The following is a 26,739-nucleotide window of genomic DNA, read 5'->3' on the forward strand; positions in this document are numbered from 1 at the left end:
CTCCCTCGAACAGGATCACCTCATAAATATTTTTGTAAGTAGAAAAGTAGAAGATGCATGGATGTGACTGCTTTACAAGGCTGTTCATAAGTTACATCCAGGGAAGATCTCTGTGCTAGCACTGGCCTTCTCTGTTGATACCTCCAGGCACAAGCCTGCAGAAGACCATGAGATTGCTTTCTGATGTATGCCGATATATATCGGGTTGAGATTTGCTTTTCCTACCATGCCAAAGAAATCCGATCCTCAAGCTGGAGACCTTTATCTGATAAGGGATTTAAGAATAGAGCAGAGTATTCAGGGTTTGAGTTTACAGTATGAGAAATTTACCTTTTTTTGTTGTTCTCTTCCTCACCTCCCAAGCCAGGTGATGTATTTTCTCACTCAGTAGGTAAATACACTTGCCAGATTCTGTTTCTCTGCTGTCTATATATAGTTCAAACAAGGCAAAAGAAAGCGTGCAAGTTACAGAACATGGCCCCAAAAATACATGGATTCAGTCTGTTTTGTCTGCTGTGCCTTCACATTGCCCCCTCTCAGGAGGTGGCTCAGGTGCATGGAAGAATTCCTGGCAGCAGGGCGGTGATCTGTAGGGTATTAGAAGCATATCAGGAAAGTGGAGGAAAACAAGAAATAAAAAGAGAATTTGACACAGGCCTCATTCTGGTTTCTGCTTAGTAGCTTCCCGTTTTGTGCCGTATGTAAGCAGTGCTTTAGCCATTATACAGACAAAGCCTAACAAAGAGACTTGCTTGCTGGCAGAAAGTTGCTTAAAATAACTTACTGAGGATAAAGAGGCTGCCCAGGTCAATAATGCTGTGAAATCCTCAATGTGTAGCAGCTCCAGGAGGTTTTGTAAGCATATAGATTTTTAAAAGCTTTACACTGTTGATAAGGCAGTGAAGATTGTAGAGTGGTGCTAACCTTGTATTGATGGTGCTGGGACAGCTATAGGAAGATTTGAGATTTGTCTATAGAAATACTGAAATCTTTGTTCCCTCCAGCAGAACTCTGGTTTAGAGTATGAAAGCAAGCAAGAAAGAATTGTTCTTCGTTAGAAGATACTTAATACTGTTAAGGAGTCTTTGTTGTATTTTACTCTTCAGTTGGATCTATGACTGTTAAAAATGCTGTCAAACAACTTACTTGGCTTGCTTTCCACTGAATCAAGGGAAGTAGATTTATCTAATATGGTGTAATTGATCCCTGCCTTCATTACGAATGTATTAATTCTTTCGGTGCTAATTTTATATAGCATTATTTTTTAAAACATCAGCTGAAGATAATCAATATGAAGCTTATTTCAGTTTTATTAAAAGTAGTTGCTCATGATAACTGGGAGAGATTGTTGTAACTAAAACTTGAATTAAACCAACAGCTTTCTTAACCATGCTTTAAACCAAAAAATTATGTGCTGTTTGAAGGAGGTCCCTTATGTAATTCCAGTTGAAACTTTTTATTTTGAGAAATTCCCATATCTTCAGAGTTTTTTGATCCATATTCTGCCATATCCATCTGCACAGCTCATAGGGAGGCAGTAGCACAAGGGAAAGAAGCAGGAATGGGGAACCTGTGTAGGAAATCTGGCATCAGCCCTTCTACTGCTTATGGAGTAGCCCTTTTATTTTAGAGTACATTTTACTGTGCAGTTTTAGCCTGATGCTCTCCACGTCCATGTACATTTGTGGGGGCTTTTAAGAGCAGACATGTTAGCTGGTTCTTCTCAGGAATATGAATGCTTGTTAATTGTTACAATGTGTGGAAGCACAGGTATGGAAGCTCACAGCAGACTGCCTCACCAAGGTTCTGCCTTGGTTTGTCTTGCTGTGCAGTTGATGTGGGCAACCATGTGGGGAGAAATTCCCAACAGTGTAGTTGAAATTCTCTTTTAGTGGTTCTGCTCAGTATATCCATCTAGTTTCTGAATGCAGCTCTGGGCTGTGTATGTCTTTAGAAGAAGTTGTACCCATGGTTCCCTTGTCCAGTCTGATGCTGCACTGGGAGCCCCAGAGAACCGACAGGAAAGCCAAAGACAGAGGGAGGGTAGGAGGGAAAATCCTTCCTTCTTGCCTCATCCCCAGCTGGCTAGGAATTCGTCTAGCATTGCTGGCAGGATGCTGTGTCCTCCCCAGCACAACCTGTTTGCTGTCTTTGGCTGTGCTTGTGTCAGTGCTGCACTAGTTCTTCTCCCTGGTGGAAGGAGGCACCAGTTCCTTCTCCCTGGTGGAAGGAGGGGAGTTGTGCCTGAAGGGCAGCATACCAGACAGAAGACTGCTTCTGAAGCCACATAGCCTGTACAGGCCACCCTATCTCTGATTTCACTCAACTGCTTTTAGAGTGGAAGTTATTAGAATGATGTTTTATCCCATGTGAAGGAAACTCATTTCTTATCTTTGTAGGCATCAAAGAGGATATGAAAACCAAGCCTTTGTAGTAAAAATTCAGTTAAGTAAGATGGGATCAGAGTGCTGAATCCAACAATTTAATCTTGGAAACCAGTGAGATGAGTTGACACCTGGAAATAGCAATAAAATCATCTTTGTTGTCTTTCTGTGTGGGGATCTGGAATACAAAGAGGTATCTCACACAGATGTACCTGGTGTCTCAGTGCTGTCTGTGTTTGCTGTCAGTGTCTGAGAAGAGTATACCAGTGGAAAGAGTAGCAGTGGTACCATTTATGTGTCTGGCAGCAGAGACTGTGGCCTAATTTAACCAAGTTTTGAATTTACCAGTGTTTTTGACCTAGGACAAACTAACTCCCTACCTCTGTGCTTCCAGCACCTAACAAGTTGGAAGTAGTTACCTGAATAAATGAAGTGATTGTTTTCCTGGACTGGAGAAAGAAGTCAGCACATCCAGCGTGTTCTGGCTAATGCAAAATTCACATTGATCTGCAGTTCAGTTTACATCTTGCATCATTATGCAGTACTGCTTTTGAGCTGACTATCTTCTCTGCTAGCACCCAAAGTGGTATAAAGATGATGATTTGGGGGGTTTTGTGTATTTGTTTAAAGGGTGAGTAATTGTTCTTGTTGAGTGCCCAGTCTGCATATTCTGTTGCAGTGAAACTGAGGGACCCTGGTGCAAAGGTGTTTCATTTAAGCATACTTACAGCTTATTTGAGCTCTAGTTTCCTTAACTAAGAATCTAGCAAGCCTGGGATATAAATGTGCTACCACCTGCATTCATCTCAGTTCTATAGAATCCAGGATTTCTCTTAATTTAGTGGAGTTTATCTTCTGAAATAGGCTGCATGTGTTTGTAGGAGGGAGAGAAGTTCCTGCAGCTAATTGCTACAACTGAGCACAATTTTAGAAATATCAAGGAGATTGTGGATGTACCAGTAGTCATTTTTCTGCTTGTGGGGAGCTTTGGTGGGATGTTACCAGGAGTGCTGGGGGCTGCAGGTGGCAAACAGGAGTGTCCACTAAGATAGTCCCAGACCTTGTTGTTCAATGAGTAAGGCTCTGTTGAATAACAGATTATGCATTACAGAACTGGAAATGCTCACTCCTTAAACTGTGAAGTTGATTCCTCCTGATCTCTGACAAATTTCAGTTGCCATGCATAACATTTGCTAGCAGTATTTAATTGCTGCATAACGTAACCATAATAATGTAGTTGTTTTATATGTGATTTTCCTGTTTATGCAGAAAGAATGTAATTGATTGAGACAGTTTATTGCTAATTCCTGCTACCAATGGCAAAGAGATCTTAATTTAAATGATTACGTGTTAGTTGATACTCAGTTCCTCACATGGGGTTATTTTGTTGAAGTCCATGGACTGGAAAGGAATCAATATGGGGATTCTGAAACCTGGTGGAGGTTTGCAGTGCTCCCACTACGATTCATTACAGCTGCTTTTGTAGAGTTTTAAAAAGAACAATCTGTATTAAAAACATTATTCTTTGGTATGAACTAGAACAACTCCACATAGGTTTCCATGGGGTCTGCCCTGCAATTTGACCACTTCAAGGGATTGCAGTAATCACCAGTGGGCCAGGGCAGTGAGGCAAAGGAAAGGCTATTAGGTGGGGAGTTATTGGCATGCATGCCAAAGAGGTTACCCTGGCAGCTTTAATCATTCATACACACTCTCAAGAGGAGGGAGGAAAATATAAGTGTTAGTTCTTCTGATTGATTAGCAAAAAGGATCAGTAAAGCATGAAAGGAGAGAGGAGGTGTGCGTAGAAGAGCCAGTATGCATTAGACTTAAAAGCACTGACTGGGGCAGGTACTTCAGTTATGACCTCTACACCAAAAGCTACCTGCTTCTCCTTTTACTTTCAGACTTGTGACTGGTGATTCAAAGACAGGCTGACCTCTTCATTCAGCATTTTCAGAGGAGTTCATTTGGCTTCTCAGTCATGGCTGTGCCTTAAATTTAACCTGTCTGCACATGGGACTGATGTGTCCTTAAAAAACTGATTACCATTTTGAGCTGTGGCAACAATTTGCATGGTGATTTTGATCCTATTTTTAGGGAAACCGATGGATGCTTCTTGGAAAATGTGCAGGAAATTGCTGTGCTAATTGAGATAAATCAATCTGTGATGTACGTTGCTGGCTGCTGGCTTCTGATGCTGTTTCACCTGTATATTGCCCTTTAATATTTCAGTCTGGAGTAGCACTTTGGAAGCTGATCCAGCTATAGCTCTTTAAAATAGTTTCTCTGTTGTATCGTGCCTACGTCGAAGACAGAGTTGAAGAATAAACCTTTCTTTGCATTGATTGATGGCTTGGCATGAAAGCTTGGAAGGGCTTTGAATCTTGTAATTTGGGGAGACCCAGAGAAACTTTGATACTAAACTTCTGCTTCTACGTGGGAAACGGGAATTGATGTGTACTCTAATTGACTGTTAAGCAGACTTGAGGTTTTCAAGGTGAAGGAGACAACTGCAGTGTTCATTTCTGAGTTTCACATACAAGAAAAGACCATTTGGTGTGGAGTTAGAGAACATCAAGCTGAGGGGTTCGCATAAGCAGCACAGCAGTACTGTTTGACTCAGCTGACATCAGATTTGGTGGGCCCCTCTATAATTTCTAAGTAACCATTTTGAAGATGGGAGTAAATTTTATGTGGTCATGGAATTAGGAAGATCTCTTGGTCCTAGGCTGTAGCCCATGTAGAACTGCTCTTCACTGTACTATAGTGGTGGCAAAGATCCACAGAGGTAAAGGTTGGTTTTTGCAGAAAATTATTATAACTGATTGAAGATACAGGTAACTTCCTCAGGGTAGATGATGAATGTATCTTTGGAGTGGCATGACTATGGTCTCATTCAGCTAGCAGTCGTTTAATACTACTCATGAGCTTGAGCCTAATTTAATAGCATTGGGAGGCTGTAAGGTAACTGATGTGGAGACTGTGGAGGAAGTCATTGGATCTGTCCTTCATAACTGGTGATGCTGTTGGTACTCGTGTGTAAGGACAGAAAGCTCTGCCTTGTCTTGCTGCCATGCTTGCTTATCTCCCTCCTGTATCTTCATACAGAAACCTCTGTCCCACCATGGGCAAGACAATTTCTGGATAAGGACTAAAGTTTGGTCTCTGTGCACCTAGTAGGTAAATTATACACAGCTGGAAATCAGACACTGTGAAAATAAGTGGAAAGATAGAGGCTTTTCCCATTGGAATTCATCACAAACAGGCCAGAACTTTAGAGGACGTTTATCTTTCTCCTCAAGATAGGACAAGCTTCAGCTCCAAAGCTGTAAGCAGGCCAAAGACCCACTAAACAGATCTGTGAGTCTTCATTATGGGAAGAAAAACATTTTTCAGTTAAGGTTAAACAAGCTTTCCTGTTACCATTTTAAGTTCTGTTGTCATGCAGCGTACCATACGGCATGTAATTGCACATTAGGGAATATTTCTAAAGGCACAGATGACTGTTAGAAAACAGGCACATGAGATTCTGTGGCTTTGTGAAGAGTGTGAACTTAAACCTATCAACTGCAGCACTGTAATTTCTTCGGTGTGTGGCCATAAGTGAAAAGTAACTAACGTGGTGGTGGCTTGTTGGTGTCTCCTTGGATGTGGTGTATTTTTTTTTTCAGTGTGAGCCATGACATCAACTGCTGAAATGCCTGACACCAGCAAGAGTTGTTTTATTAATGCTGTCCCTGTCAAATATGCCTCTGTTTTGGTAATTAGTCTGGCGTAACAGATTGTGTGCATCCTAAAAGCCAGCATATTTAGACTCTTGGCTCTGACATGAGGCAATCTCTGTAAATCAGCTCTTTTGGTAGACTTCTCTATTGTTGAACACCAGCAGTAGTAGAAGCAGTTTGCAGTACTTGTGTTTATTTTGGGCTCTCTGCCTTTCCTCAATAGCCACGAGCGGTCAAACCCTTTCTTTATCTGTCATGAGAGATTGGAGGCCTAAAGCTATAGTTTTGTGCAGGATCAGGAAGTTATACATGAGGTACAAGGAGCGTGAATAATCTTTCTGGCAGGTGCTCGAGCCGCAGTAGTGGCTCCGCTCTGCACCACACAGGATGGCAGCGCCACTGCTGTCCCACAACAACCCACACCACCACCCCTAGAGGCAAACACTACACTAGTAGGGACGCCCATGCAAAGCCAGTTTGCTCTTAGGTGAGGAAGGGCAGCAAATGTCCTCTAAGATTTTAAAAATACCTGTGGAAACGAGCTGTCCAGAATGAGTCGCAGCAGTCAAGGCTTGTTATTTAATTGGCCAAAGGCAGCAGTGGAGGAGGTGGTGGTGGCTCTTGCAATTCAGTCCAGGCAGTTCCTGTCACAAGGCTGGTTTCACATTGGGCATGCAGATGGGCACAAGGATCGGTGAGGGTTTTAAGCCATTTTGAGATAAAATTGGGAGATGGTAACTGTCAGAATGATTTGGGGTACATGAGCAATACAGATACTGTCTTCTGTATAAAACCCTTGCTCTCAAGCTTGCAAAATTCAGTCTGGGGCCTGTCATTATGGAAAGGATATTTTGGCTGTGATCAGTGACCCAGACTGTGGTGCAGGGCAGCTCTCCTGCAGCTGGTACCTGCTCCACTAATACCAGCATTGTGCAGGCAGGATGGTGTCTCTAAGGAAGGAAATGGGTAGTCCTTAGACTGTTTTGCTTGAATGATGTCACCAGTTATTACCATCTTACTTCCCAGAAAATCCCACAGCCATACCTCCCACCAGCACTTACGCTGAAGGCACCACCATGGTTGGCATAGTGCACCTGAGGTGGGGTTTGCTGGGAAGACTTTGTCCTGTGAGTACTTAAAAGTGGGTAATGTCACCTTGAAAGGAAATAATGGAGACTACTTCCCTCCTTTTCTACTGTGGCCAGACGTAGGGCATATCAGTGAAAGGACAGGCAGACATCTGTACTAAGACAAGTAGTGGTAAACATACCTTGTAACATAAAATCCTCTGTCAAAATTACATGTTTGTAGCTGGATACATGTGGGCAGCATAGGAAATTGCAGACTGAAGGAGCCAGCGGAGGCTCATCTCTGAGAACCAGTAACACGATGAGAAATGGAAAATGGATGGTCTTCTGGTTGGCATTTTTCTCTGGGAAAACATGGTACTTTGAAGTGGAAATCTGATTTTCAGGTTTTCTACTTCATTTTTTTTGTTTAAAATCATGCCTCTCATTCCTGGACAAGGTTAACAAACACTTTGACCTTTCCTAGTGTGATGAGGGAAAGCAAAGAACTGGCGAACAACAGTAGGAGGACACCTGCCAGCTTCAAGGTCAGCAATGCTGAGGTTTGTTAGGACTAAATCCTGTAGCGTGGCAGATCATAGTTCCTTTTGCAGGAAGCCTAGAGGGAAACACAGCTTCTTCACACAACTGCCTTTTCTCCAGCCTTCAGTGAGAACCTCTGTGATGGCTCTCAGGCTTTAGATGAATGTGTTCACATAGTTAGCTTTCCAAAAATGTAGTGTATGTGAAGAGTACAGCACTCTAGTGAACTCAGACTTGCCAGCTGAGCGTGCTTTTATACAAGCATATATGAAACTGCACTGTGTGTTAATAGAAGAGAAAATCTGTTTTCTTTCTCCTTTTTACATGGAAGATCTCTGCCTAATCAACAGCTGTAATGCTTGCAAATTTTCAGAGGCTTCTGGCTTAGATATTTGTAATATAACATCACTTCTAAAATATCAGTCTCTGGTTCTCTGCATACTAAATGGGTTGCATCTAAAAGAATTCCATCTGGGGGAAAAGGGAGGCAAAGTATCATTAGTAACACAGCTGCAAACCTCAGATTCGCTGTCCCGTGCATATACCCAAAGACAGAGAACAAAAAATTTGAGTTCATCTGTAGATAATAAAAGTGTTTCCTTCCACGTGTCAGCTACTCGTTGCTCGTGTCTGAGTTTCAGCAGTCACGACAGCCACGGTAGACATTACTCCTTCATTGCTGCTCGCACCAGCAATGTTCTTGGCTTCATCCACATGGCATAAAAGTCTTCAGTGTCTTACTCCAAAATCACTCCCATGGAATGGGAGGACTGACAGTAACAGCAGAACTAGGAACGGGATTGGCTATGACAGGACACTTTGTATTTTTTTCTAATGAGATACACTATCCATTCCCAAGCCTCCCATTGTCTGTTTTCAGTTTTTGTCATTGTAATTTTGATGGATGACTTAGGTGTTTCATGAGATGATGGGACAGAAAAAAGGGGGTTTTTTGTTTTGTTTCCTCTCTTCAGTGTCAAAATGTGGGGTTTGGGCATTTTTTTTTAATATGTCCTGGATGATCCCAGTTCATTAAACTAAAAATTACTTTAAATGTAAGATCTAGTAAAATAAAGACACTGAGATTTCAAATTCAACATACTATTGGTAGGGAAATGTCTTTTATCTAGTACTTAATGGGTGCTAATCTACACTACTTCCATGAGATTTAGATTTATGCCAGTGTAGTCAATAACCAGGCAGGAATCAGTGACCATTGGCATGTAGCATGTGAAGTATTTAGGTCACAGGATTTTGCAGCATTATATTCTTGGAATAAAAATGTAAGTGGGATAACAATGATGGACGAGAATGCAATCTCTGTCAAGAGGTAACAAGCAGTTTTTGTGGCTTCAGGGCCAGATTAAAGGGCTGATAAGAGAGACATCCTTGCCTGGTGTTCCTGCCGTTTTAATAGGTCTGAAAATAAGGCTGTTACATAAAAGTGACATGAGTACTCTCATTTCAATTGTTAGCCACAGGAAGTAGTCACTTAAATATTTGGCCTTCATAATACCTAAAAACAGTTTTATGGATCTAGAATTCGCAAACTTTTTTTATTTTTCCTCCTAAATATATTGAAATGCTAGTACAGACCTTTCTGTGTCCAAGCCTACTGACAACAGATTTGTTTTTCCAACTTGTCTTTTGTGAACATCCTGGAAGTAGTCCATGGACCCCCATGGATTCCCAGCTGACAAGCAAGAAAACATTTCTAGAGCAAATACTAAATCAAGTTTATTTTAACATAGCAGAGCATAAAATTGTAAAGCGTGGCTTCAGTGTTTGGTACTGACCTAAACACCATAAAATATTCTTTTTATTTTCATTGTTTTTCTCTCATTTTTTTAAGCTTAATCTTCGCAGAATTATTTTTAATGGCTGTGGGGTTTTTTGTTAATTGTTGGGCTTTTCTTTTTATTCTGAGCCTTAAAGCAGTTTTCATTCCAAGTGGCCTAAGGCATCTATGTGTTTCTGAGCAACTGGGATAAAAGGGGCAAGCTGTGGGTATAGAGGGGGTGCTTCCACCCCGAGTCTACTAGCCAGCTTGCAAAGACAGTGCAATGAATGCATTTATCTATGCAGATGCTTAGAGATTTTTAAGCTAGAATATGCTTCCTTTGCCTTTGATTTGAGAGGGTGCTTGTGTCCTGCCGAGTTTCACCAGATGAGAATCATTTGTACTGAAACAGGCTGAACTGAGGCAAGGGGCTCTGGTCAGAGAGACTGCAAAGCATATTCCTCAGGTGGAGCTTGATGTCTGATCTGAATGCATTTGAAATTTACTGTACCGTGTATTTCTCCCTATAGTAAATATTGTACTGGTTCTATAAGACTGTGGGGAATAGTTTGCTCATTCTGATGATAATGTGCCATCCACAATACTAGATATTAAGTAATGTTTCACATTGTATTCTTTGCATCCCCAGAATAAAATACAACAGATGCTCAAATTCCTGCTGAAAGCTACTCGGCTTCTCTTCCATTTCTGTTCCTCTGTGTTCAGCTAGTTTAAATCCTAAGAACATCTCAGCATAGTGAGAAATAAAAGCTTTTGGCAGCTGAAGAGACATAATTCATCGAAAGAAAAGGAGTGAATATGATGGTGGGGAGCCTGGCTGACCAGGCACTTGCAACTTGGGCTGGGTTGGGTTAGCTGCTCATCTGTCTTACAGAAACTGAATTGTTAGAACTGTCACGAGTCATTTCTGTCTTCTCTGAGTTCTGTGAGGCTGAAAAGAGGAAGAGAGCAGGGCGGTTGTTTTGAGGGGGGAAGGAGAAGCAAGTGTTTTGTTTGGTTTTTGAATCCTACTAAGTTTGCTTCTGATATAGACAGAGGTTGGAAATGGTCTAGGGAATAAATTTATTGATAAGTTCATATTTTTACTGAACACTAAAAATTCTGGGCATAGCTGTATGATGCTTCTATTCTCATGAAGACTGGTTTTCATTTCCTACTTTTGCAAACTCAGGCTGTTTCTCACCTCTTGCCAAAAGCAACTTCCATTGTTGGGAAATTCCTTACATGTAGATCTTCAACTTTTTTTCCCAACTTAGCATTGGGTAACATTCACTGCCTCTGATACATTTTGAGTATTGTACGCCTTTTCTATACTCATGGCCAACCACCTGCATTTCCTTTTTAAAATGTTTTGTTTTTTCCTGCCTGATATTGAGGAGTGGTCTGTTTTGTACTATGATTGTGTCTGAAAGTGAAATAGGGTGAAGTGGCTTGGTCCATTGTGGCAGCTGGATCAAGAGCAGGATATTTGTCCTGTGACAGGGAGTTGTTTTCCTATACGGAAACAGTCTCAGCTGTGTCTTAATTGCAATACCATGTGTACACATACTAAGGTACTTCATGACTTCCTTTGGAGACATCTTTTAAAAGAATTAAGTTGTTTGATAGTGACCAGACATCATCTTGAATTTCTGCTTTGGACTGCAGCCAGTTCCAGGCAGACCATGTGAACTAACAGCAGCAGATCAGAGCAGGTGTTTGTAAGCTTATCTTAACAACAGGATGCTTCCCCCCCCACCCCCACATACCCCACACATAAGAGTGGCCATAGTAGGAGTAGACTTTGACCAAGAATCATGTTGGTTTTCTTTCCCTCTATAGAAGAAAATTGGGGTAATACTATTTTAGTTCAGAGCTGTTCAGAGAAGTATTAGGTACCCCTCATGCAAAGATATTTTACTGTGAAATACACTAATAATCAGGATGGCCGTTCTGCTTTTCATAAAGAATAATTTTTTTATTGTAGATCAACTTGAAGAACAGTGTCTTGCTGTGAAGAGGCTTTAAACAGGAATTTGTTGCCAAAAAAATCCTAAAAAGAAATTGCAAATGTCTTCAACAATAATTTTAGACCTCTGGGAAAAAAAGTTACCTTGTAAAGTTAGATGTGAGTCTTTGCATACAGGAGTTAACCCATTCACAGTTCGATACTCCTTTAGGAAAGCTACAGTGAATGCTGGATGGAATGAAAGGGGCTGTCAGCACCATGCAGTAGTAAATAAGTTGGAAACCTTTGGGACTCAAAGCAGCAGGATTGAGTGCTTATATGAGATCCTAAATAGATGAATTTTGGTATAGCATTTTGGCATTTAGGGGTTTTTTTTACTTAAAAGTCCATTTATAACTGTCATATTTTCCTCAAAAAGTCATGACAAACAGGCATAGACAGAAGTGCTGGTTAAAGTAATAGGAGTTGTAGTGGCAGATACCTTCTCAGCCATCCAAGATACCTGGCTCTCCTAAGGAAGTTTATTCTCTGTTAAGAAACCGGAAGCCGAGGTGGAAGAATAAAATTCCTAGTCTTCCTAAGCCTGAATTGTCAACTTAAAAGGTGACTGATACCTTGTTCTATTTTGAACTCGTTTTAACAGAATCTCTCTTTAGTGGTGAAATACTTGCAGACATAGAAATGTGGTGATAGTCACAAGAAACCAGATTTTTAGCCTGTTGAAGATGCAGCTAAATTTTAGGAGAGATGTATTAATTTAAGAATTGGAGCATAATGCTGTTTTATCTGGCTGGAAATGTCATAATCCTTAATCAATAGCACTGTCTTAGAAACATTTATATTCTGTAGTCCCAGTTGTTTATTCTAACTACTAGAGAGTTTAATGAGGTTTGGCTTGATTAACCTCCGAGATAGTTTTTGATGCATGCTTTTGTTCCTTCTCATCTGAGATCAAATGAACAGACTTCATGTGTCAGCCTATACATTTGTATATTTGAGATCCTGACAGAGGGCTTCAGTCCTGGGATTTGCTTCTTGTTACAGAAGCTCTGCAGAGTATATTTGCAAATCCTATTTATTCATTCATGCATTTAATGAGATGAAGTGTGGTTTTCATTGTGCAGCCTTGGAATTTTTTTTTTTTTTTGGTAATGCTGTAATTTTTACAAATTTCTTTAACAACTTAGATGAATGTGTGGCATAAACTGAAAGTACAAACTTCAGTGTGCCACCATCAACTTAGAAAATAGAAGTGAAGATGAAGAGACTGCTGTGCTGGAGAACTGTTATCCTTTTAACCATTCCCTCTTATCTGTTTTCCAGAGAACAGATTTGACCTCTGATAAAGATTTATACCTTGACAACAGCTCTGTTGAAGAAGCATCAGGCGTCTATCCAATTGATGATGATGATTATTCTTCTGGGTCAGGTTCAGGTGAGACAACATGTCACAAATTGATTTTCAAAAGTGTAAGAAGTAATGCAATTATTTGAGGGAAATCTGTGCAGTTTTGCTTTATAAGCTGGAGATGATACTTTCAGTGAATGTCCTGAGTGCTTTGCTATTTTACAGAGCACAGGGCACCCCTGTGGGCCAGGTTTTAAGTATTAATTTTCTGCTCTTTTCTCTTACTCCTTAGTTGCATCATTTCACTGCATTATTTTCTCTCTGCTGGCTCTCTCCTTTCCTTCTGATTTCTGTGTAGATCTCCCTGGAGTTTAGACATAAGGATTAGAGAAGGCTTAGTTCTCCCATGACATAATGCTAATTTAGCACTCTGTAAGAAAACATAGCAGCAGCAATCTTATTTTCTCTTATATGCAGTCAGGTTCACGTAAACATGGTGTCCATTCCTCTTTTGTTGTGGTTCTTTTACATTTGGAAATCTAGATACTGCCAAAACCGTGAGTTTTCTCTGAGGAAATTACATCCATATAGTGAATAAAGACATTCTTAAATACAACATACTGAGTTCTCAGACTTAAACACTCATTAGAGACATGTAGCTAGCTCAAAATTTTTCAAAAAAAGTGTCAGTGAGAGCTCATTAATCATTTCTCTTAGAACGTTTCTTCGATGAGTATCTTCTAGACTAGCTTGGAGACTCCAAATATTAAAAGCTAAGTGCAGGATTTTATGGTAGCTCTGCTCTGGAAAAGACATTTCCTTATTGTTATATTTGCTGAGCTGTTGTGGAAATCCCATTTATTTTCCAAGTGTGTTACTTACATGTTTGTTATTGTACTTTTTTTTAATATGTCTTTCGATGCTTATATATAATTTGTGTACTTTTAAAGGATAAGCCCTGCTTCTAGTGCCTTGTCTGTGTTACCTGTAAGGCACACTTCAGATTTTTCGGATGGATTTTCGTTTTTCTTTTCTTCTGGTGATTGAAAGCTATGTTAAAATAAAGTCTGCAGACATCTAATTGTGCTGCCAGGCAAATCCAGGCCCATCATCATTCAGGGCAATTCGACATTCCAGTGTGATGAGAGGCTTAACTGGACCTCCTTGATGGAGACTTGTTTGAGGAGAAATTTAATATTTCATTTGAAAAAAAAAAAATATTAGTGAATAGCTGATTTTATTCAGTTCCCAGGACTGTCTAAGGGATATTCTGATCTCCAGGAAAAATGTGCTTTCAGTCAGCATCCCATTCTGTCATGTCTTCAGATGCTGGTGACTTTGTAAGCTTCAGGAAAGGAAGTAGGTTGACAATAAATAGTTGTATGAAGAACAGTCTGGTGTAGTTTTTTTCCATCCCTCTGTGGTGTTGACTGTTTCTAATATGGAAGATTAAAAATTCAGACCTGCTTTTGAAGTGGAAAAGCAGCACAAGAACTGGCTTCAGATTTTGTTAACCCAAGGTTCAACAAAGGAACTGTAGGATCCTGCACCTGGGGAGGAGTAACCCCAAGTACCAGCACAGGCTGGGGATTGACCCAGCTCTGCAGAGAAGGATCAGGGAGTCTTGGTGGATGAGAAGCTGACCGTGAGCCAGCAGTGCCTTGTGGCCAGCAAGGCCAGTGTTCTCCTGGGGTGCATCGGGAAAAGTGTGGCCAGCAGATTGAGGGAGGTGATCCTGCCCCTCTGCTCAGCCCTAGTGAGGCCACATTTGGAGAGCTGTGTCCAGTTATGTGTTCCTCAGTTCAGGAAAAGACCAGGAGCTGCTGGAGAGGGGCAGGAGAGGGGCACAAAGATGATGAGGTGTCTGGAGCATCTTTTATGAGGAGAGACTGCAGGAGCTGCACCTGTTTAGAGAAGACTGAGAGGGGATCTCATCAACACCTATAAATACCTCAAAGGCAGGTGCCGAGAAGATGGTGCCTTTTCACCAGCTCTTTTCAGTCATGCCCAGTGACAGGACAAGGGGCAATGACCATAAACTAAAACACAAGAAGTTTCACCTCAATAGAAGGAAGAACTCCTTTACACTGAGGGAAGCAGAGCACTGGCACAGGCTGCCCTGGGAGGTTGTAGAGTGTGCCTTTGGGACGTTCAAATCCCACATGGACACGTTCCTTTGTGACCTACTCTAGGTGACTCTGCCTTGGCAGAGGGGTTGGATTGGATGATCTCCAGAGATCCTTTCCAAGCCTAACAATTCTTTGATTCTGTGGTAAAAGTAAAGCCAAAAAGACAGAAGTCTAGACTACCTCTAGACTTCAACAGTAACACCTTGTCTTTCTCTTTATTTTCCTGTGCTCAGCCTTGAGCTATGGGTGAAAGTTGGAGTGCACTTCTGCTGTCTCTGGCAATCTCTGTTTCTTTCCTAAAAGAAAACAGGGAAAGTCTCATTGCAGACAAGCTTGGTGCCCCCGCAGAGAGCTCATGTGACAGTACTCAGATCTAATATTTTTAAACAAAGCAAAAAGTCTTCAGGGAAGCAAAGTAGCATCCTTTCTATCCTCCTCCTCCTATACTTACTGCTCTCTGGTTTATGTTGAAAGAGTCCTGCAGATACACCATTGATTGATGTTTCTCATATATGTTCAGTCTCTCTCTCTTTACTTGATACTCAGTGATGTAATGTAATGTTTCTAGCAGGAAGAGCCTTCCCACTCAAGAGTGGTTTTCTTGCTTTGTAGCACATGTAGTCCAAGCAAACAGATCCAGGATAACAACACTGCTGACTCCTTTCCTTGCTGTGAAAATTGTTAGCTGCCACCAGGCCTATGGAGATAAACAGGAATTGTCAGCACCACCATTAATGCCCTTGCAGGTCTTCAAGTAGCATTAACATGGACAAGTGTCACTGTAGGCATGACACATTTCAAACTAGAAATTGGCTGAGGGCTTTTTGTAAGGAGTAGCAAAGGTGTTCTGGTTTTTTCTTTTCTTTCCCTTCATAGCCTCTTTTTTCTTTGCATACATTCAACTACTGTTGTGCATTTGCCCAAGTGTTGAATCTGAATCCACAGGTCAACAGTTTACAGAGGAGCCATGCCTGCCTCCTGATTCTTGTATATCAACAGTAGAATATCTGTAGAGATTCAATTAGTCCATTGTTTTCTTCTTGTAGTCTCCATCTCAGAGGAGATGCTTCAGTCTATCATCACTTCTTTAGCATTGGTGTTTTATATAGCATAATAATAAAAAGTAAAAATAGTTTTCCAGCCTATATACAACTTGAAATGCTTTTATAATTATTGCTACTTTTTCATCTGGCATAAAAGATTTTAATAGAGCCTTGTTCTTGGAGATCAGTGAAAGTAGCTGCTAAGCAGCATGACTACCCATTGTGTTAAGGAAAGATACCATCTTTGTCAGATGTCTATGAGTTCTTTGGAAAACTGTCTGTCTTGTTCTTGTGTCTTCTCTAAAATTACTCATGCTAATATAGATCATAAAATCATGCAAATTTTTCCTTCCCCTTCCCCAGCCTAACACTTCTCAGTTGGTAGCAGCTTGAGTTGAGAACATTGGCTCAGGATGAACTCTGTGTATTCTGACACTGTGTCTGGGACTGTTCTTGGACAAAAGCTGTGGTGGGGGGGTCAGAGCTTCTTCAAGAAACACAAGAGCAGATCTGCTTTGGCTCCTGACCGAGAGGGAAGCTGACGTTACACTCCAAGGCCAGCAGCCAGTTTGGGAGTCCTGTGGCTGGGGGTGGCGTGGCCAGGGCGCTGTGTGTCGTGGTCCTGGGGCTGAGGAAGCTGGGGGGCACGGGCGCTCTCCCGGGTGCTGCACAGGAGCCAGCACAGGTCCAGGGCCAACACTGGGTGCTCCTGGCCCGCAGGGCAGCGTGCCTGGCATGCACACCTCTCTTGGTGTGCTTCCCCTGCTGTGGTGCAGGCAACACAGCAAGGATTCACTTTCCATTTGCTATGGTCCCACTCATAAGTGCCTTTCAGATTGTCTTGGAGCAAGAACTTCTGTCCACCTGCTAAACCAGCCCCAAGCATGCTTCATGACATTGACTGCCTGCTTCTCCAGGTCCTCGACATAAAAATCTACAGTGATACTGTTTGAAAAGTGTGTTTTTGACGTGCTGGACAGAATCTTAAACTTCAGCATAGTTAGAACTATGCCTTTTAATCCTTCTTCAAGTTTTGTTGGTTTTGTTTTTTTTTTTCTTCCTTATGTGAGAGCTATCAGAGATGTGACATCCTTGCACTGTCTCCATTTATTTCAGCTGCAGTTCCCTGGCAGGGCACAGAATTGTGTTAACAGTGTCATCTCTGGGTGCCTGACACTGTGTTGATTAAGGGTTGCGTTGGGGACTTTTCAGTGAATGGAGGCAAGATAAGTCAGCTAGAAATGTGTGTCACGTTGCTGATAGAGATGGAAGGTATGAAAGAGATGGTGGTTGTGTGTGCCCACCTTGGCACAAATTTGCTTGTGTGGTGGTACTCTGAGTGTGATGTGCAACAGCAGACAAATAAGATGCCAAAAGATAGGGTGAAATGATTGGATTTTTTTGGTAGGAAGTGTTAATCACTGGCTGCTTTGCAAGTAAGAGTGCTAACTACTGTGGGCTTTTTTTTTTACAAAACATATTACTATCTATACAGTAATTTCTGCTTTCTGTGCAGTAATTTAAGGTGGCACAATCTTGATTTCCTGACATGTTTCCTCTAGCACTAAGAGTGTTAAGGAGTATTCACATTCCTGTCATCCAAGGGTGGCTAATAAACACATCGCTGAGGGTTATATTAGATATTTCCAATACTACAGCAGCATTTAGAGCTATTTTGACCACTCTGAAGACAGCAGTTGGATGTCCTGAAGAAGTTACAGTGGATAAAAGATGCATGTGATGGTCGAGAGCTTTCAGCTCTACCACAGAGATGGCTATGGGTTTAATTACTGCAGGGTTTTTGTTGTGCCCTCAATAAGAGGGACTCAAGGCAGTGAATACCCAGCACCATGACCCAAGCTGACCTAATCCAGAAACCAGCTATAGAAATAGTGATATTTTCCAGAGGAAGAAATCAACACTTGTACTCAATCTTCTACAACAATCTTGTACTCCAACAGTTTCACAGTATTCCTCTTAACAACCTACTTAGAAGTTATGCTCATGACACTGTAGGCTTTTCCTTTCCAATCTTACTTGGATTTGGTGATGCTCTTATTTGTGCTTTTTAGGGAACATGATGTAAATGTGTGTTTAGGGAACTATGTAAAATGCTATTGCTGTGTTCTGGAGAGGACTAGTGAGTGGTTTTTTTGGTCTCTCACTATTTACAGGTAATTCCAAAAATACTACTGTCAGTTTAGCAAGGTAAGTGCCTTCCCCTTGTTTAGATCTACTCCATGCCAAGCAGAGACCTGTTTAGATAAAGCTAATTAGAAAGCAGGAACCGCGGGGATGTGTCTGAGCCAGTACCCGAATCTGGCCTAAATGATAGCTGCTTCAGTGTTTTGGTGATTGTCAGGATTCCCCTAAGGCTATATGGAAGAAGAGTTGGGTACCTTTGGTGCAAATCTAGTGACTAGTCCAGGGGTTAGATTAGTCACACATTTGTTGAGAGAACATGGATATGCATCCTCCTTAGCCAAAGAGGTTCAGACTGTAATGCTCTCCATTTTGTCTGGCAGACACAACTATTGCCTGAAGCAAAGGTGGCATTTAAGGATTTGGAGGAACAGTTGTTATTAAGTGGGACTTTTCATTTCATAAAAAGAAGAAAATACATTTCTCAAGGTGTGTTTTATCAGATCTCTAATCTGATCATCAGTTTTAATTTCCTTGGCTGTGAAAGCTTTGTGTAATACGGAGGAACTCTGGAAGGTAAAGTACTGGAAGGAAGAACTCTGAGCTATCTAGGGGGCCATTATTTCTCAAAGAAAACTCTTGAGTCAAAGCCAGAAAAATTTTCCTGTTGGATGCCTTTCCTCACCTCTGTTCTGAAGCAGGATGTTGACTTTTTTGATCTTTGAGTAGCATTTCAGGAAAATACCTGATTCTTGTTGTGAGGTCTTCAGTATAGAGGTTGTGCTGTAAATTCAGTATCTCTGAAAGTTTTTTTTCCTAGTATTATTCTGTGCCAGTATCTTTAATGTAGTACTTTTTTTTAATGATTCTAAATTTTATTTTCTACCAATCAGAGGTTGTTTTTTGTTGCTGTCTTGTTAATGTCCCTCCTTTAAATGCCAAATGTACGTAATTCTTGATCATGACTTCAAAACATATTGTGCTCATATTTTCAGCCTGCTTTCTTTAAAAAAACAAACTAAAAAATCAGCTTGGAATGAGTGAGTCATACTATTCTGTTGTAGGAGGGTTTTATTTGTTAGGAACTACTCTTATGCACATTTGCTAGATTTATTACCCGAGAGTTACTTGGGTAACCAGTGCCTGTAATGAGCAGAACACATTGAGATTCCTAAGGAGTGGTCCAAGAATGGGTCAATTCTTTTTTCCTCTTTCAGGCCTTGCTAATAATTTAGTCTCTTTCCTGTGTCTTCTTCCTTTCACTATCACTAAAGGATATTTATTAGACATGCTCATTACCATATTCTAAAGGGGCCTTCATACTCCAGCAGGGCTTTGAATGTGGAGGAAATTAAATTTAAGGTAATCTTTAGGGAATTTTTTGTCCTCTTACTGATTTCAAAAGAAAAGGGCTTCTGAATTATGTGGAGTTTAAAACCATGTGAGTTCCTAGTGACTGAAACAGAAATAATAATCTTCCTATAGATAGAAATTGCTTAGTTTTTTAGAGTTCAGCAGATATGCTGTAGAGGGGAAATGTTGTTGTTGAAGCAGTATGTGACAGGCAAAAACTGTTCAGTTCATATGGTTTAAGTAAAGATAAAGAAGTGTATTGATTTATTTATGGTATGTAATTAACTAGCAATCACTGAGCTATACTTTCAGGCTTAATATCAACAGTGCAACAGACAACCACAATACCTGCCATTTATAAAATGGTAACAAGCAACTATAAATATCTAAATCACTTTCTGTAACTGATCCAGTGTGTGCCACATCAACACAGACACCCGTCTCACAGGCCATGGGTGTGTAAGCTCCCCTCATCTGAGTGCACAGGACCATCTGTCCACACACCCTTGCTGTAGGGGACTTGGGTACCCCCATATAAGCCTGGGCCCCCACCACCACCACCTCCTGCCACCCCCAGGAGGAGACCCTGCACCTCAGGGTGTGGGTTCCGGGGTGCCCATAGTGGCTCTGGGGAAGCTGGAGGTAGCTGCTGGGGGTACCCACAGGGTGGGGGGTGGCACTGCCAAGCTCCAGCAGAGCCCCTGATGCTATGGGACCTCATCAGACCCCATGGCACTGGAGTCTGCCCATGTCACCCAGGCCTGATGGCTGCTGCTTTCACTCTAGACTTTCTGCCCCTATTACAAGTGTTAAAGCTTATTTCTTGCCTCTTTTCAGGATGGGTTCTTCTATTTGAAAAGTATCATGGTAGTTTCTTGGTTGCTACTTATTCCAGCTGATGCACTCCCTTCCTTTTTCCTGGGGTCACTTGGGGCAAGTATCCCTCTGACAGTTTGGGCACACTGTTTGCACTCATATCTCTATCTTAGCAGGCATTGTCATCTGGGCACCTTGCCTAGGGTGGGCTGTGCAAGCACCTCTACCTTGGTGTCATAATAAAGAATGAGTTGGTCTGGAGGAATTTCACAGGTCAACGAAGGTGTTATGTTTTGTCTCCAGGTGCCGAAGAAGATGAGGATAGTGCAGTGATAACAACATCCAGAACACTTCCAAAGTTACCGACAACTAGTGATGCATCCAGGGCTGAGACCACTACAGTGAAAATGCAGACCAAGGTGCCTGCACAAACAAAGGTGCGTGGCTGGAGAGCAACACCATTTAAAATGGTTCCACTGTACACTCTTGATGGCTTGATGTTAAGTCTCCTATTCATATGGATTAAAAAGCACCCCCAAACTTTACTTACTACTACAGCGTGCTAAATGACTGCAGAGCTGTTTGTTTTCATTCCCACTAGAAAGTCTGTATGGGAACATCTGGATTTCACATGAAAGAAAAGAGAGATGCAAAGTAAGAATGTATCATGATACACCAGACAGTCTCTCAAGATATCTTTGAGTTTGAGGTGCACCTTTTTTACATTTCTCAAAGAGTTATTCAAAAATTCTGTGTGAAACTTCCCTTCTCAAAGGAGAATGCTGTACGGTTTGGCTGTAGTTTGAAAACTCGACAGATTCCATTCAGTATTTTAATATTTCCTTCTACCACCATAGATAATACTGTCTAGGTTACCCTCAAAGGTGTTCTCTGCATATAACATGTCTGATGTGTCAATTTCAGAGTTGTTACTTCATTCAGAGGCTGTTATTCTGATAAACACAGGCAATATTAACAGCTGTTCGCTAAATGTACTTTTGGAGGTTTTAAACTTGCAGGCAGTGTTTTTCATTCTGACATTGTGACGACAAATAGATCCAATTACAATGTCTAAACCAACTTTCTGTGCTCTTAAAGCTTCCTATGTGATGTGTTGGTATTGTGCAGTATGTGCATGGAGCCACAGCTATGTGACTGCCCACGGCAGGCAGTGACTGTCCTGACTTGTGGTTTGCCCTCTCTGTAAGCAATGCTCAGTTCTCTTTTTTGTGCCACAGTCACCTGAAGAAATTGATAAAGAGGAAAGGCCTGAGATGGATGCCAAGAAAAAGAGCGATGAGCCAGGGGATGACACTGACGTGTTCACTCAGAAGCATTCAGAAAACCTCTTCCAGAGAACAGAAGTTCTGGCAGGTGAGGCAGTGTTTGCCAAGGTCTATCTCACCAGAAGTAAAACAGAAAACAGAAGGGATCCATATCAAATAATGCAAATGCAGCATTTGAGTTTTCTTGGTATATTCGTAGTATTAAACACATTTAGTACTAAGCACATTCATAGTGGGTAGCCAGTGGTTGATTTGATGAGAATGAATTGGGTATCTTGGGGAAATACTTAATAGTGAAGTCTGTTGTTAATTGATTTGATGCCCACAAGTTGAGCACTGCCAGCTGAGTATCTGGAGCTTTCACAGCTCAGAAAAGGAGTTGGAATTTGATTGATGCTTGTAATGTATTTCTCACCTCCCAAGAGCACATTGGTGCAGATGAACACTGCCTGGGAGGAGCTCATGGCAGGCATGGGTGGATGGAAAGGGATGGATAAGCACAGTCCATTAGGGTACAGATACTCCTTGAGAAAAAGAGGGTCTATTTCTTTGTATAACCCAGAAGGCACAAGCTGGCCACCAGTGTTTTCACTACCTGTGAGATTTTTTTTGGCCTAAAGACAGTGTTTACAGGTATACTTTCCCCCCCTGTATTTGGAAGGGGAGTTGGGAGCCATGAAAGTCACATAATTTTGGACCACATCTTCCTATGAGCATCAAAATGTGAAATAGCCTTAAATCCACATCAGTGGAAGCATGTGGGTTTCCTCTTGAAGTCTGGTTGGGAGTTGATACTTTGCACACACTCACAAGTGCATGAAGTGTTCTCTCCTATTATTCACCAATAGGAAGTTCATTTTAGCCTAGAGTCAGAGTGAAAACTGACAGAGAAAAGGAAAAGCCCATTTTTTAGCTAGGGTAACAAAATCTTTTAAAGTTGAAAATGTAACTGTTTAAAAAATGAGTTTGAAAGACAGCTTTATACTCTGGCAGTAGTAGTGGTCTTCTTAATTGAGGCTTTGAAAAAAATTTAATAACTTTTTTAGAACTGTGGATTGTTGGAACTCTGACTTGTAAGTGGAATGTCGTTTTACATGATTGCCTTCACGAAAGCAAACAAGCTTTTTGACAGTATATTTCAGGATACTAATAATGAAGACAGTTGCATAATGGGAGCCCTTTCCTGCAATTTGAAAATAATAGCAAACTCGTTGTGTGAGATGAAAAAGAAGTATGGTGCTAAACTTGTTTTACTGGCATATTGTGAATCTCTGTTTCTTTGATTGCAGCTGTTATTGCTGGCGGAGTTATTGGTTTTCTTTTCGCAATCTTCCTTATCCTGCTGCTGGTGTATCGCATGAGGAAGAAGGATGAAGGCAGTTACGACCTTGGTGAACGTAAACCATCCTGTGCTGCCTATCAAAAGGCACCTACTAAGGAGTTTTATGCATAAAATTCCAACTTAGTGTCTCTATTTATGAGATCACTGAACTTTTTTAAATAAAGCTTTTGCATAGAATAATGAAGTTTTTTTTTTCATTAAAGAGCCGTTATGGCACCTTTATGATAAAACCCCATTGTATTTAAAACTTTTCACATATTCGTTTAAAAATGTAAAATTAAAACTTAACATTTGCAGTGTTCTGTGAATAACAGTGGCAAAGCATTATTTTATAAAACCATTGATGTTCACTGAATGATTTTTAAAACTTTATGCATAAATATAAAATAATGAAAATTATTGTTTTATCCTATGGTTCAATGAAAGTTGTTTAATTTTTGTCAGCATGTCTCAGATTGATCTTACAAGTTAGTTTTTATTTCATTAATTTATCTGTTTCCAAAAAATGCCTTTTTGTAGTTGTCATGGTGCAATTTGTCTTCAGATAATTCAGATAACAGTAACTTTTAGTGTAAATGTAATTTTTCAGCTATGTAAACTTTAACCTCCACTTTGTATAAATTTAAGTGTCAGAATATCAATTTTACACTTTGCATTGTTTCTCAGCGTACCTGTAGCTTCAGTGAGATTTGTAACAGCAAATTAATGTGTAAAATTGGATTATTACTACAAACTGTATAGTCATATTCTTACTAAACAAATCTCCTGTAAGGAAGATTTGTAGTAAGCTACTGACGAACCTAAGCAAACCCAAAGACTCTAACCGTATTTTGAGAAGTTGCTGCAGATTTCTATGGCCACTGTATTTGTTAATTGCAATTTGAAGGTACAAGTAGAGGTTTAAATTTTTGTTCTTTAAAAATGCATTTAAGTTGTAAACGTCTTTAAAGCCTTTGAAGTGCCTATGATTATATGTGACTCGTTGCAGACTGGTGTTAATGAGTATATAACAGTAAAAGAAAATGTTGGTATTTTATAAGCACAGACAATTCTAATGGTAACTTTTGTAGTCTTACATGGATAGACATAATTGTAATTTGGGAACATAAACACTACTGAATAAATCATGTGGCCTAATACTGAGAATTCTTCATTGTGATATACTTTTGTATGTTTTTCATTTTATGTCTATTTGCTTACGTTTTAATGTCACAGAGTACACTAGTAGATCTTAAAAATCCAGACCAAAAAAAGAAAGGCTGTTGATCAGGGTGATTCTCATACCAGATTTATTGCTGAAGTGGCAGAGAAAAGTGGGAATGTTTAAGTCTTGCATCTGGTGTATTAGCTGTGAGACATTTGACTTTTGCATTATGTTTAATGGCAGTGTTGACACAGGGCTGTTCTTCCTGCAAATGTTGTTTTCCCTACTGTAAAATTCAAAGGAGTACCCCAGTTCACTTACTCTGTGTATTTGTTTTTGATTTGTTGTTTGGGTTTGTTTTTTTCCCTGTCCTTTTGGAGAATTTTGGTTTATTCTGCTCAGACTCCAGCAGAAGAGTTGAGACAAGTGGAACATCTTCATAAGAGAAGAAAGAAATATTCTGAGTAGAAGAGAAAGTCTCTGTTGCTTAGACCTTAGATAGGTGCTGGATAGAGGGACACGGGGAGAAGATGATAGTCTGCCTCCTTATACTATGCTTTGTAACAGACAAATGGCTTCGTCTTCTGCTCTGTTGACCTCCTCATTTTTTATTTTTGGGATTTCCAAAGTACAGGTGTTCAGGATGTCAAGCTGAAGTGCTTTTCGGAAATGGCAATGTATTGTAAATAAGATCTGGTAGCTCTTTAGATAAGAGTTGCGCAACTTGTGTTTGTTGCTGTTCCAAGTTCAGTGGTCATTTAGGAACAAATGAATGCTATCCTGTGCTAAAATATTTAATATATTGCTTTTTACTTAACTGGCAAGTTTTTCAAAGCCATACAAGTTCGGCAAGTAAAAACAGGGTAAGAATTTAACAGGTATATCTTGTGCAATATTTAGTGAACTTCAATTAGTAAAATAAGTGCTTGAAATAACTGTGCCAAGAAAAGAAAATTTCTGGCAAATGCTGTGCCACTGCTGTAAAATAAAGCATTTGTTAAAGTGCCAAAATAAAGTCTACCATGCCTAAACTAATACTTTATTTGTATAGTCTGACATCCAGTTTTTTGAAGCCCACTTTGCTTAACATAGTAGATCTGAATTTCTTTCAAGGGTGCAATGAATATTGCTGTAAGTATAGCTATAAATACTAAACACCAGATAAACTGTCTCCTCCTTCTTCATAAGCAAATTGATAATAACTAGCTGTTTTGATTTTATTTATGTATATTAGACTCCGCCTCTATATCTACTATACAGGCCACTTTATCCAACATAGACATCTGTTGTAATTATGCAGACTACCAAATATTATGCTTGTCTGGTTCCTCCTGCATCTGTTTACAAACAGAAGCAATGGTAAATTTTCAGCTTTATTTCACCATTCACCCTTTTTTACCTGCACGCTCATTATCCACTCTTTTATATGCAGAAGAGGTTTAATGCTTCAGCTGTGTACGTGGCCCTGAAATACTGCAGTCTTCCCACCCTCCCTAACAAAAACCTGAAATTTTTGAACGTGTAGTAGGTGTGTTAATAGGATTTATCATCTCATGATCTCTGCCTTTCTGTTTTTAGTGCCAAACCATACTACTAGGGAAAAATTGTAACAGAGCTATCATCTTGGTTATAAACACAAGTTCAGTTTTCATTAGTCTGAAAATCAGTCTGGTGCACTCGACTGCCAGTGATGCTGTTCAGAAGAAATTGGCAGCCAAATGTGTGTCTCTTAACGCTGAGGCTTCCTAGCACGAGTTGGTCTTCGGTTTCCCTTCCCTTTTGTTCTCCGCTTCCTGGATGTGTTTCTAGCAATACTCTGGCTGCTCATGGATGTTGCTGGGCAGCTGGCAGTCTCGGTGCCAGGCTGTGGGTGCTGCGCCACCTGCCCACAGCCAGTGATGGCTTTTCCTAGAGACCCTTGGCTCTGCTCTGCTGGAGCTGCTGTAGCAGCTCTGGAATTCCTCAGCAATCTGATACAGAGTTTCCTGGTGATTGACAGGCTCTAGTGTTTATCAAAATGCCATTTTGCTTTGATTTACCCTGGGTTATAAATTGTTACTTCCTCTTAGATTCTTTGTAAAAGAAGCCACATGCGACTAGGGTAAAACTTAGAAGGCTCTTGCCTTTGCTTTATTCATGGCAAAATAACTTCAGAAGTTGAGTACATGGTTCCTCTGCTTGCCAGCTTTATGAGTGAACTGTAGCTCATGTTTACAAGCTGCTTAGTTAGCTTTTTCTTCACTTTGAGCACTGCACTTCATTTAAATAGGATAAATTAAAATAAAAATGGTGCTCTTGCATCTCCTAACAAGAGAGTAGCATATTTGTAACTCTGACTAGTAGTTCCTTTTATTTTTCCTTAGAGCTATGTATGGAAATGATGGTGGAGTGCAGTCTTAAATGATAGATACTATTTTTAAGCAACATATAGAATACAGGAAACTTTTGTAAGGAATCCAGATAAACATGATATTATGCTGAGTATTTATGTATTTTGCTTAAGCAAGTGAGAAGGGAGGGGAGGACTGTTATTCCTATAGATGAAAATAATAAGGCAAATTTTTTTAGACTTGCAATCAGTTATATTTGTAAATTAGCACTTGCTTAATCAGGCTGGCATAATTTCCTTTAAGGAAATATTTGTTGTCCACTTTCAATGAGCATT

General features: G+C 40.4%; 1 protein-coding gene across 1 annotated transcript in view; it reads left to right on the top strand.

Moving 5' to 3' along the window:
• The window catches only part of SDC2 (syndecan 2), a 60,284-nt gene extending 35,168 nt beyond the window's left edge, over window positions 1-25,116 (top strand). The window contains exons 2-5 of the mRNA XM_082295215.1: window positions 12,795-12,906; window positions 20,606-20,739; window positions 21,541-21,676; window positions 22,878-25,116. Of these exons, the coding sequence (XP_082151341.1) occupies window positions 12,795-12,906; window positions 20,606-20,739; window positions 21,541-21,676; window positions 22,878-23,041 (546 nt within the window). The 3' untranslated portion in view covers window positions 23,042-25,116. The remainder of the gene's footprint in view (window positions 1-12,794; window positions 12,907-20,605; window positions 20,740-21,540; window positions 21,677-22,877) is intronic.
• The last annotated feature ends 1,623 nt before the right edge of the window (window positions 25,117-26,739 follow it).

This window comes from Coloeus monedula, assembly GCF_965178545.1.
Source record: "Coloeus monedula genome assembly, chromosome: 1".
Lineage (NCBI taxonomy): Eukaryota > Metazoa > Chordata > Aves > Passeriformes > Corvidae > Coloeus > Coloeus monedula.